The sequence below is a fragment of the Seriola dumerili genome, unplaced genomic scaffold, assembly GCF_002260705.1.
Source record: "Seriola dumerili isolate Sdu_G_001 unplaced genomic scaffold, Sdu_1.0 BDQW01000044.1, whole genome shotgun sequence".
NCBI lineage: Eukaryota > Metazoa > Chordata > Actinopteri > Carangiformes > Carangidae > Seriola > Seriola dumerili.
In genome coordinates, this window is record NW_019174299.1 from 3316781 (window position 1) to 3328714 (window position 11934).

Genomic DNA, 11934 nt, shown 5'->3' on the forward strand with positions numbered 1-11934 from the left:
AAACACTTTCAAAATATAAATTTAACTTAGATGGAACAGTTGTATTGTTCGTTCATGCATTGATTAGTCTAAGAAGCCAAGTTCTAGCTAAAAGTTCTTTGTGTAGTGTTTTTCTCTTAAACTGATGCCTTCAGCTCTCTGTGGCTATTGCCTTGCTCTTAGTGGTTCCTGGAGCTAGAACTGCTGAACGCCAGAATTTGAAAATACATCCTCTCTCCTGCAGCTCTCCCCTCATTGGCATATGCACACGCTTAATCATACACACACTGTAAGCCTTTGGCTACAGTTAGCAGAAGACTAAATTATTAGCAACATTCAACATAGGCACTTATCACCTGCTAACTCTACCTACACAACCAACCACTACAACACGTTAACAGGAAAATTAAGTTAGTAGCCTGTTACCTGTCCAGGAGAAGCACAACTTCTTCTTCTTCTTCTCCCCATTATTGACATATCTGAAGGGAGGTAGTTGAACCTGTGGCTTTTGTGTCCCCACTTTTCCTCTGTCCATGCAGTGTTTCCTGTGGCAATGTTTGCCTCACAAGCGCAAAACAGAATATTTCCACCCCCAGGATTAACCTTACGGTTTGGTAAAAATGACGGTAACCACACATCAACAAAGTGTGTATTTTTCCATAGAACTATTGAATACAAACGTGTGCTAATTCAATGAGGCACATTCATGTTAAGCAAAGAGAACCTGGACTTGTTTGCTAATTTACTCCCCCACGCTCCACTCCGGCCCAGTAGGTGGCGGTAAAACACTTACACACACAAACTGGCCGCCAACCGCTGATATCCACGACATGAAGAAGCAGCTCTGGCGACAGTCATTTGGTTGCTGTCTGCTTCAGACGCAACACCACTGATGAAAACGGTAAGCTAACATTTTAAGTTTAAAGTTTATTTTCGTGATAAGATGTAGTTAGATTAGTAGAGTACTGTAGTGAAAACTGTATGTGTTACACATAAAGTACAGCCTTTCTGTTAAGTGGAGGGACCACATTAACATTCACAGCTGCGGATTGTTTTATACTCAGAATGTAAGTCAAACTTTGATTTGGTTTGATTTACGGCCGTAGCAACAAACAGTTGGAGCTCTTTGTGAAAGCTTGGTGGGTTATGAAAATATATGTATATGTATTATATGTTTGGATATATTTGCCATATTCAACATGTTGACATGTGGCTATGACTCAAAGCATATGGCCTCTTAAAATACTCGTGTTTTCTGGTAGTGAACAAAGCAACGTTAAAATGACACATTTCTGAATTGGGTTTGCTTGTCGCCAGTTATTGCAGTTTGCTCAAGCATACATTAGCATTGGATAGCCTGATAGGCAGCAACATTGTGGGCCTATATCCACGTGGTAAGCCTTTAAGGTACCATTAGCATGGTAGCTAACAGTGTGATTATCTACAGAAAGGCAGCCATCATAAGGTAGGGAGCAGGACACATGAATTACTGACTTTTATAACACATAACGCGTGACTTAATGTCGTCTGTAAATGGTTATATGGTATATTATATAAAGCTGAAACGATATACGTATTTGATAATCGATTAGTCATTGACTGCATTCTTCTTGTATTTATTGCGCAAACTAATCAGAATTATTGGCATAGACTAATCAGTAATGAAAATACTAGATGCAGCCTTTAATATGATCAAACAGTAAGTGGATTTAGCTGTCCCTCTCCCCTGATGACTTGCACTGGGCTCTGAATCTGTATGGAGACAACGTGCGTCTTTGGCCCTGACAAGCCAGAGTTTCTGAGGAGAAAATTATTTCATCTAAGTCAAAAGTTATGGTCATGAAAAAGCAGCAGTAACATGTTTTTTTTTGTTTTTTTTTTGGCCCTTTCAGATCACCTTCAACACCACTTGGAGACCACACTAGGCTTGGTCCAAAAAAGGTGGGTAAAAGACAACTTTCTGATAATTAAAAATGCTCTTATGGCAACCAGTGGTGTAGGCAGCCACATAAATCTCATAGTGAACAAAGGTGTTGTAACGAACTGAGACCATAAGAGGGCAACGAGCACTGACGATTTTACACCTGTGACAACACGAGGTCCATGAGTCAATTCAGACAGAACAGTGCACTAACAATGTCCATGGATCACTGCAAAAATCATAACTTTAAAATTAGGCGGAAGTGTAGCGAGAGTACTTTGACTATTGAAATGGAGATGTTGCACTCGAAGCAGACCTTGTTCATTGTGGTCGAGGAATTTTGGTGTGTTGAAGCAAAGCATCGACACATCTTGCCACAATACGTCTTCGTTGGATGTAAGTACTGTCTGTGTCTAGTAGTCTGCTTCAAGCGCAACATCACTGTGGATGATAAGCTGACTTAACACTCGTATTGAATGCCGAAAGTGAAGTTTATTGCTGGAGAGAATCGCTGTACTTTACAAATAAGCCACTGCAACCCAGTGCTTTTCTGTTAATGTGAAGGGATTACATTCATTCCTGCAAGTAGTTTAAACTCAAACTTTGATTTGATTAGTGTGGGTTTCAGCTGCACCTCTCCCCTGATGACTTGCACTGGGCTCTGAGTCTGTATGAAGACAACGTGCATCTTTGGCCCTGACAAGCCAGAGTTTCTGAGGAGATGATAGATAATAGAAACGGTGGTGAATCAAACGTGAGAACTGTAATAAAACAAACACTTGCTTTTGTCTTTTTCAGGTCTTCAAACAAGTGAAGTCTCTCCTCGACTGGACTTAAATAAGGTTTGTGTCATAATACTACATCTCTTGATAACATCTTAATGACACACGTTTGTTTCTTGTGATGTTTTGCACTGGGCTCAGAAAATCAGTGTTGACAGAAGTGCAGCTCTGCCCATGACAAGGCAGAGTCTGAGGAGATGATGGCTAAAAACGTTTGTTTCAACCTTGTAGGTTTATGATTGTGCTGTTTGAGTTGTTAGTCTGACTGCTGTTTTCCTGTATTTCAGGTACTGGTCCCACAGACGTCATCTGCCTTATGGCCATGTTAGGACATTTTCTTCTGTTTTTGTTGTAATGTGATTTTTTTTTTTTTTTTTTTTTCCAAGCCTATTATCCTATATTTGCTCTATCTAAAGAAATAAAACTCTGCATCTTCATTTTGTCTCTTCACTTTTCTACAAATATACCAGAGTAAGGAACGGTATGTTACTGAAATGATGTAGTAACTCATGAACCACTCTGTTAGTGGGTTTGTTTATTAGGTGTAAATTAAATGACAAAACCAAAGTAATTTAATACAAGGTGTGTTTCAAGATTAACTCACTGGGATGTTTTGTCATGTTATGAGCAAGACTGGTCTCACACACACACACACTAGATTATAGCCCACAAGTGTAATTATTCAGTGTATATCCTGTATGTGGGATATCTACCAAACGTAAATACAAGGTAAGAGTGGCTGGGAAATGAGGAACTAACAACTTTGAGCAAGATTCTGCAAATTACTGAACACCAATTACACTTCTAAAATAATCTCAAACTCCATTGTAAATTTTTAAATGTAGAATACTTACTGTTGCCCTTAAGAATGTTGTAGTTTTATACCTGTTGCTATAAAAGTTGTCTTTACAATAATGATAAAATTTTAGAGACGTACTGTCGTTCTTTGAACCAACGTATTCTATGATCCACATGATCCTGTCATATGCTCAGATCAAAAATACATACTTAGTTTACATTTATACAAAGTTTTATAGGCTCCTTACTGTAGGCTACTGCCTGTACCCTGTCAAAGGTGACAAAGGGTATCGTCCCACTGTAACACAAAATCATTACCTCCTTATTCCCTGTACTTCTTGCCTCACACCTACCAACAGATATTCAGTATTTCATCGGTACCCTGTATACACTGCAGGTTGTAATAAGCATTGCTGCAGGTAAAATAATGTGTAGATGAAGTTGCAGAACATTTAGAACCAATGAATGTATACTGTTAATTCTTATGCAAAAATAGATTCGAAATAAACTTATCCAGTTGATCTCCTTCAGTGTTATTTAAAACTACAATTAATACCATAACCAAATTCGCATGAGGATTTGACAACTATTTGCTGGGGTATTGACAATTTGGGACGTGTTAAATAGAAAATGCTGAGAAACCGTTGTCTCACTCAACAGCGTTTAACTCAAGAAACAAAACATCAATCAGGACTTTGTTTCTTTATCTTTATTATAATTCTAACAATTTATTATCTCTTAAAACATTTGAAATTCATATATGATTATATGAATGTGTGTATATGCATTATCACATATACATATATATTCTGTAAGTTATCTTTCATCAGTTCATATTCTCATTTTTTAAAAGATCTCTTAAAGGAAAAGAAATGCTTTCTATAGAGTCGGACCGATTCCCTCAGGTCTTGACTTTGTCTCCTGACAGCGACGATGAGCCCGTCACTCTTTACCATAATAACTACTAAACACAAAGAAAGGATTAAAAACAATTCTCCAAAAACACCAGTTTCTCACCAGTCACTTAACGAGAACATCATCATATCAGCAAGAGATGTTTTCAAAATGTCTAATCCAAAGTTATTAATTGGCCCTGTTTACACTGGCAAACTGGTTTTAGATACCTGATAGAAACAAGCTGAATCTGGCTGTGGATCAAGAAGCCACATTCTGCTTATTTACCCTTTCAGAAACATCCCCTTTTTTTAGGCTGAAAATGACTTCAAAACCTTGTAAAGGGGAAATGCAAAAAAATAAAGAAATAAAAAAATAAAAATTCACAGTTGCTAATGGAAATAGGGCCATTGCATAATATGCTGGTAATAAACAATGAGCAGTGAGCATACTGGCACGTGTCAGCGACTGCAGAAGGTGCTTTGTACAAACGAGAGGATGCAAATGATGGAGCGGAGACCGAGTGGAGCTCTTAACACCGTCAGGTCAGTAACAGTGGAAGGGGGCAGATGCAGAGAACAGGTCGAACTGTATAGAAAGCAGAACAGTTAAATAAATACATGGTACCTTTTCATGTTAAACATTATTTGGAAGACAGAGATTCTTTAGAACTTTTGAGACTTTTTTTTTTTTTTTTACATCTTAAACCATAATTAGATGACCATTATTTTCATCGTCCTTATTGCTATTTCCCTATACAATCTTTCCTTGACCACCAGCAGCAGCACAATAATTACACAAACAAATCCCCTTTAATGACTTTTGCTCATTCACATTTATAGCCTGTGTGTGTGTGTGTGTGTGTGTGTGTGTACTTTGAGAGACATGATGAATGAAAACTTCTTTTATCTTTTTGCAAAAATAGACTGAGGAGGGCGGTGGCCCCTGTTGATGGCCCTCGTCCCCCCCCGATGTAAAACGCACGTTTGATATGTGTTCGAGGACTCAAAAAGCAGCAGGAGAGGTGAAGTGTTGTTCAAGGTAGAGAGGTCATGAGAGAGCCCTTATATTTGATCTCAGCAACGGCGAGAAAAGCAGGACTGAGGTTATAATGAGATGTAAATGTGCCATGAAACCTGATGAGAACATAATAAAGGAAAGAAATTTATATATGTGGTCAATCAAGAGGGCGGGGGGTGTGGGGGTGGCTGTTGTCCAGAATTGAAAAAAATAATCATTTATAGGACGTGCTTAAATAAAGTGAGACATTAATTTTTACTCGTGTGTATCAGGGGCATCCCCAGAGTAACAGCTGCTACATTTTCAGCATCTGCATAATATTAAGTGGCAACTCATTTTTAAAAGAGTGACAAAATCATATTTAGAGGCCTCAACGGTCCTCGCGTAATTCTGATTAAAGCTTCACAGACTGACTGAAGACAGAAGAAGTGATTAAAAATGTGCTTCACATTAAGTTGCAATGCTTCTTGTTAAGGGTACAGTGCACCAAATAATATGCATCTTTCAGTTCAAAAATACCTACATTATATATATAGATATATATATATATATATATATCTATATATATTTAAATATATAACCAACACGATTATCTTCACTAGGCAGAAAATGCACAAGCGCGCCATCCCAGCCTCCAAAGGCAGAAACTCTCTAAAGCTGTAATAACAGTAAGGACGATGATAGTAATGATAAGTAGTAACAATAAATCTCTTCATATCAGTATCAGTATTCCAGTATTCCCATTTAAAGTTTAAAAATTGTAAGAACAATCATAGTATTAAAATTCGATATAAGCGTTACTCTCAGATCCCCCATGGGCCGGGTGGCTGCTCGTTTCCTCCTGCATTTTAGTCGAGAGAGAGCGTGGGCGTTGGTTGGTTGGTTGTTGGTGGTGGCTGGTGGTGGGGGGGGGGTCCACTCCTGGAAGGAGCAGGGGGGATTGGGTGGGAAAGAGCAAGAAAATGGCAGTTTTTCCTCTTCCCCTCCCCTCTCCTTTCCAGGCTCCCTCGGACCTCACAGAAGGTCAGAATGTGGGGGGTGGGAGGGGGTGTACGACAGGTGCCTCGCACTGAGGAAGTCTTATCCCGGTAAATAAAATCCTCGGGGAGATTTCTCTTCACATTGTCTCGTGTCCCGTCACAGTCTGTCTCCTTTTGTATAAGTACATCTCGGATCCAAACATATAGTGTGTGTCTATATATAAGGTGTCCCATAAACTCTAACACAAACAGAGGGAAGTGCTTGCGTGTGTGTGTGTGTGTGTGTATGAGTGTGTGTCTACATGTTAGTGTATGCATGCAGGCATGTATAGTAGTAACTTGGGTGCCTGTGTGTGTGTATCAGTGTGTTTCTTTTTTTTTTTATTTTTATGTTGTTGGTCTGGGCACTTATTTTTGCTACAAATTTTGTGATACAGTGACCAGTCTGTATATATGTCATTATAAGACTTAAGATGATAAAGAGCTATAGAGAAACACATTAGATCCTGATGACAGGACCTGCAGTGAGGACAGAGCCCTACCAGTGGTGAGGTAAAAACAAGACATAACCAATCACAGCGAGCCACCTTGGCCTGAACCGACCCAGCTGTCTGCACTCTCGTCACCTCTGAAAGACGTGGAAGCTGTCGTGACACACTGCCCTGCGTCGACCAACGTTCACCATACGGACCGACGTGGCCTCACTCCTGCAGACAGTCATGCCCGTTCACTCATCTATGATTTTCAGACACATTTTAAAACCAGCATCCACTCAGGCAGGGAGGGGTTGTCTTTGATTGCACTAAATATTCTTGGTGGGTTCCACTCTTAAGCTCGAACAGATTTAACCAGCTGGCTGAGGGGTAACAAGGACTTTTCAACAACACCATGTGCACAATGGAGGACACCTTTATCTTCTCCTCTAGCCAACACAACCTGCTCAACTCCTTTTTTAAAAAGTGGCATTTGATAATAGCTGCTGCAGCCATAGTGTCTTCATATGCATTTTGGATGAGAGGGTGTTTGTGTTTGTTGATCGGTGTGGCCGTGCATGCATTTGGGGGAGTGTACTTGTGTAAATCAGCCTGCCACAACTGGGGAGCGCCAGCCGGTGTCTTTATGGATCGTCAGCCCTTTTTTTTTTCCGTCCCCGTGTTTCCATCTCCCTTTGGGACTCGACTCCCTCTCTCTGTCGCTCTCTGTGTGAAATCTGTTCCCCGCTCATTTGTTGTGTGAATCCACCATGGACAGCAGCAGTTGTGTCTTCCTCCCTCATTGACTCCAACCCCTCCTTCTCTCTCTCTCTCTCTCTCTCTCTCTCTCTCTCTCTCTCTCTTTCTGTCTCTGCGTTTGCAAGCTCAGCTCCGACTCCCGTCGTCCCTCCTCCTCTCAGTCTGTCCATCCCGAGGTGAGAGAACAGAAATGGGAAATGGGCTGCTGGACAGCCTGAGGACAGAAGAACAAACAGAGGACACGTGTGATGTTCAGTGCTTTCTGTTAGATGACAATGAGTGATGTTTTATAGCATAGTTGTGTGATTCGTGCTTTTTAAAAATGGAGTGAATTATTTGTTCATAAGGAAACTACAGTGGAAAAAACAGCTCCATCTTGGATCTGGTTCCAAAGCTGATAAATTACCAGCAGATTAGAATATTAAGCTCTGAAGCCAACAAATCCCTAATTGTATCCTTCATTCATGTTTTCTGTCTCTTTTGCATCTTTCTCTGACACTACAGGCATAAAAGACAGAGAAAAAAACAAACAACTGATGACGCATACAAACGTGATAACTCTGCAACACTGTTGTTAATGGGGGAATGACAAGTGCTTTGTTTAAAGGTCCCATATGGTGTTAAGTGAGATGTCTGTGTCTTTTTGATTATAGATCAGGTCTAGGTTCTATATTAATACTATGAAAGTATCAAAGCGCTCAGTCCACAGAGAAATGCACACAGCCTGTATTCAGAAACTGAGCCTTAAAAAGAACCGTCAGAACTTCTGTAACTTTGTGATGTCACAACAAAGCAGTCACCACTCTCAGCCACACGCCAAACCCAGCCCACCCAGACCCACCACTCAGAAAACAGTCTCACCAACCTGTTGTTACTAGAGCTCCAGAGAGAAGCCTGAGAGAGGAGATGTAAAACTACACTGAGATGGTTTTTTGGTTCTTAAAACCACAAATATATTTTCTCATGGATTAACACTTCAAATAAAATACAGGAAACGTGCAAAATATGGGACCTTTAAATATCTACCATCCTGCATGTTAAAGTAAGAACTTGCATTGTTTTTGATAAGGTGAGAGGCAGGAGTGCTCAGCTGGTGTTACACTGTATTCTCATCAGCTTCTTTAACCTGCAGCAGCGCAACAGGGACTTCGGGTAACATAAAGTGCATTGTGCATGCAACTTATCAATTCATTTAGTTGATATTCACTGGACGATTACATAGAATTAATGCTATTTTTACTTTATGTTCTATGGTGTCTGCAGCTACCGCACCCCCCCCCACACACACACACACACACCCCCACTGAAGGGTAAACGCAGCGATAAGACAAATGAGCGAGGACAGGGTTAATGAATGCCACAGAGCAGTGATCAAATGTGGGCCACGACCCTTCCACACAGCAAAATGTCCACGGTTTCGATGTGATAGCTAATTACTGCAGTTTCTATTAGTGTCAGTGTCATGCTTGTCTGGTAATTGGTCCCCAAATTACAATCAAAATTACCCATTGTGTTCGTAACGTGATTAGAAGACGCTAGATTCTTAAATATCAAGTTATATCTTTGCAGAAAACAGATGAAATTTGTTTTGTTGCTGTGCTGAGTGAAATGAAAACGACACAGATATCTTTATTCCCCCAAAAAACAAAAGACTCAGTCAGGGATTCTAAAGTAAATTGGAGTGATAAGTGGATTCAGAACTGAGATTCAGTTTGGCCTTTGAAACCCGTCCCTACTCATCACACACCTGATGACTGACAACAGCCGGGTTCACGTCTTCAGCTGCATTGCGGACACAGGTCAACACAGAGGTAGAGCATGTTTCAATCCACACTTTGAGGTGTAACTTTTTTAATACCATTTTAATATCAACATATTGTTACCATAGTAACAGTACAATTACAATAAGCTAATGAGTCTATCACAGAGGAGTTACAGCCTCCTGTATTTGAACAGTGTGGTGAAATCTACTGCAATGCTTTACAGCACAACAGAAGAAGAGGTCTCTGTTCCTCCGGTGCTAATGGAGCTGAAGCTTTATGAGTTTGAGATAAAGGCTGAAGGTGAAAGGAGTGAAGAGCCAAAGGACATTTATTCCTGACGTGTTTATTCTGAATGACAAAAGGGAGGGAAAAGATTAGTTTTAGTTTGAACATTAGACCTATATATATATATATTGTTATAGTTCTAATGTTACTCAATTATGTTACAGTCCCATTGTTAATGAACCAGTCTGGACTGTGAGAGGACCACAATTTTTTTTTAACAATTGTTTACACAGATTTCTCAAGTTCACTTTTATAAAACTCTTCGCACTGTCAGTGCGACAGAAGTCACAACGTTCTGATGTCATGAATCGTTTTCTCACTCAAACTCAACAACCAACAAAGCTCTGTACGTAAAGTCCATTTTCCACGTTCACATACTGTTTTAAAAACTTTTACATTCATGCTCATAATACAAATAACATTAACACAAACTTATGGAAATTAGACCCCGATTCCCCTGCTGATTGGACCACACGACGCTGAGTGGACAGAGGAGGTCGAGGGATGAGAACTTGAGGCCAGAAGCAGAAGACAGGGTTGATTAGCACTGCTCTAAGTCTATATCTGTAAATACCCAATACATGTATTTATAGTGAATATATACATGCTTCTCTTGCATTGTGTTACTACAATTATTTTAGGGAAATAAAGCATTTTGCAGCATGTCTGATTAATCTCTGTAGCATATACCACAAGGCTTCTTTTTCTGCACAATAATAAAAATAAATAAATAAATAAAAGCTTCTTCAAAGACAGTAGCATAATTAAATGCTGATGGTTGTTGGTGGTTTTTAGATCATTGTCTGATGAAATGTGTATAAAGAGTTTTGGTTGTATTGGTTGCATTTTAGATGTGAGATGAACTGTTGTGTTGAGCTGCATGTTGGTGAAAACTTTTAAACAAGTGAACTCAGAGAGAAACTCAAGCAGCCAATTGTAAATATTCCAAATAATGGATGACGGTCCTGCCAGGACACATTTACGGACCATCTGTGCTGACTGTCTGTTGCAACGCTTCCAATTTAGTGAATTAGTTGCAGTGGTCAACTGTGCAGCCGTACCTGTCCATTACGCTCCTCAGGGCCCGTTCTATGTTCATGCGGTGGCCCACACGTGTCACGCCCAAGTCCAGATAGTCTTCCTTGGTCAGGGAGGGCAGGTGGGTGCCGTCAATCTCGTTGTCCAGGAAACGCTCTCTGTGCTCACCCAGATTCAGGTATCCTAGCCAGTCTGCAACGTCATACTTGGTCCAATAGGGCAGCGGCTTGGAGGCAAACGGCTTCGTAGGGGAAGGGGGCGGTAGATGGGGGTAGCTCAAGCAGGGGGGTGGAGGGAGAGGATGCAGGGGTGGAGAAGAGGTCCCAGATAGGAAGTGTGTTGGAGAGAGGGATCGTGAAACAACTAAAGTGGAGTTTGGAGGAGGAGGGGCACCAGAGGGGGCGAACAGGGGAGGAGAGGGAGAGAAGTAAGGATCGCCAAGGGGGTTCCCAGGTGACGGCGGGGTGATTGAACCTCGGAGGTCGTAGATGGCGCTGTATAGGGGTGTGGTGGGGAGGAGCGGAAGGGATGATGGACGTGGTGGGCCCAGCTTGGGCCTCTCTGACGGGGAGATGAGGGGGCTCGGTGCTCGCCGACGCTGGAGCATGTGTGACTCTGCTTTGCGGGACTCGCGACTAGGGATGAACTGAAATTCTAGGGCTTTGGTCCGGTAGACAGGTCTGTGTTTGGGGGAGGTGGGGTAAGGGGAATAAGATGTCGGGGACAGCGGGGAATGTGATCGCGGAGGCTGAGAGCCAGCTGAAGGCTGAGGAGATGAGGACCGTCCCCAGTTAGGGTACTGGGAGGTTGGTGTGGGGGACGGGGACAGCGATGGCTGTGATAACGAGATTGGAGACGGGGACTGGGATCGAGCTGAGGGGGGGCTCAGAGCTGAGGCTGAGTCTTCTGAGAATCTGTGGACAGAGAAAGAGAGAGCTGTTGTTACAGGAGAAAATCATGACACAAACCAGAACACCGGACGAAAAACATGCACGCACGCACGCACGCACGCACGCACGCACGCACACACACACACACACACACACACACACACACACACACACACACACACACACACACAAAAAGGAAACCCTCTGAATTAAAATAGCTGTATACTGTCAATTTGAGATTGTTTAACATGGTTTCCTCTCCTTTCGTGCGCTCTCACAACAGGCTGTAAATTCAAGCAGGTGTCAAAGATTCATGTTCTTCCAGAAAGAAAAGAAAAAGTAGTGTGGAAGT

The 11934-nt window shown here is 41.5% G+C and overlaps 1 protein-coding gene and 1 long non-coding RNA gene across 2 annotated transcripts in view; one reads left to right on the top strand and one right to left on the bottom strand.

Moving 5' to 3' along the window:
* Positions 1 to 815: 815 nt before the first annotated feature.
* Positions 816 to 3078, top strand: LOC111217643. Its single transcript, XR_002664963.1, has 4 exons — positions 816 to 880; positions 1872 to 1920; positions 2699 to 2742; positions 2970 to 3078. It is a non-coding gene; the product is annotated as an uncharacterized LOC111217643 (long non-coding RNA).
* Positions 3079 to 7732: 4654 nt separating this feature from the next.
* Positions 7733 to 11934, bottom strand: part of shank1 (SH3 and multiple ankyrin repeat domains 1) — a 57823-nt gene continuing 53621 nt past the window's right edge. Inside the window, exons 25-26 of the mRNA XM_022739555.1 lie at positions 10716 to 11606; positions 7733 to 7820 (exon numbers count right to left, since the gene is read on the bottom strand). Coding sequence (XP_022595276.1) covers positions 7733 to 7820; positions 10716 to 11606 — 979 coding nt within the window. The remainder of the gene's footprint in view (positions 7821 to 10715; positions 11607 to 11934) is intronic.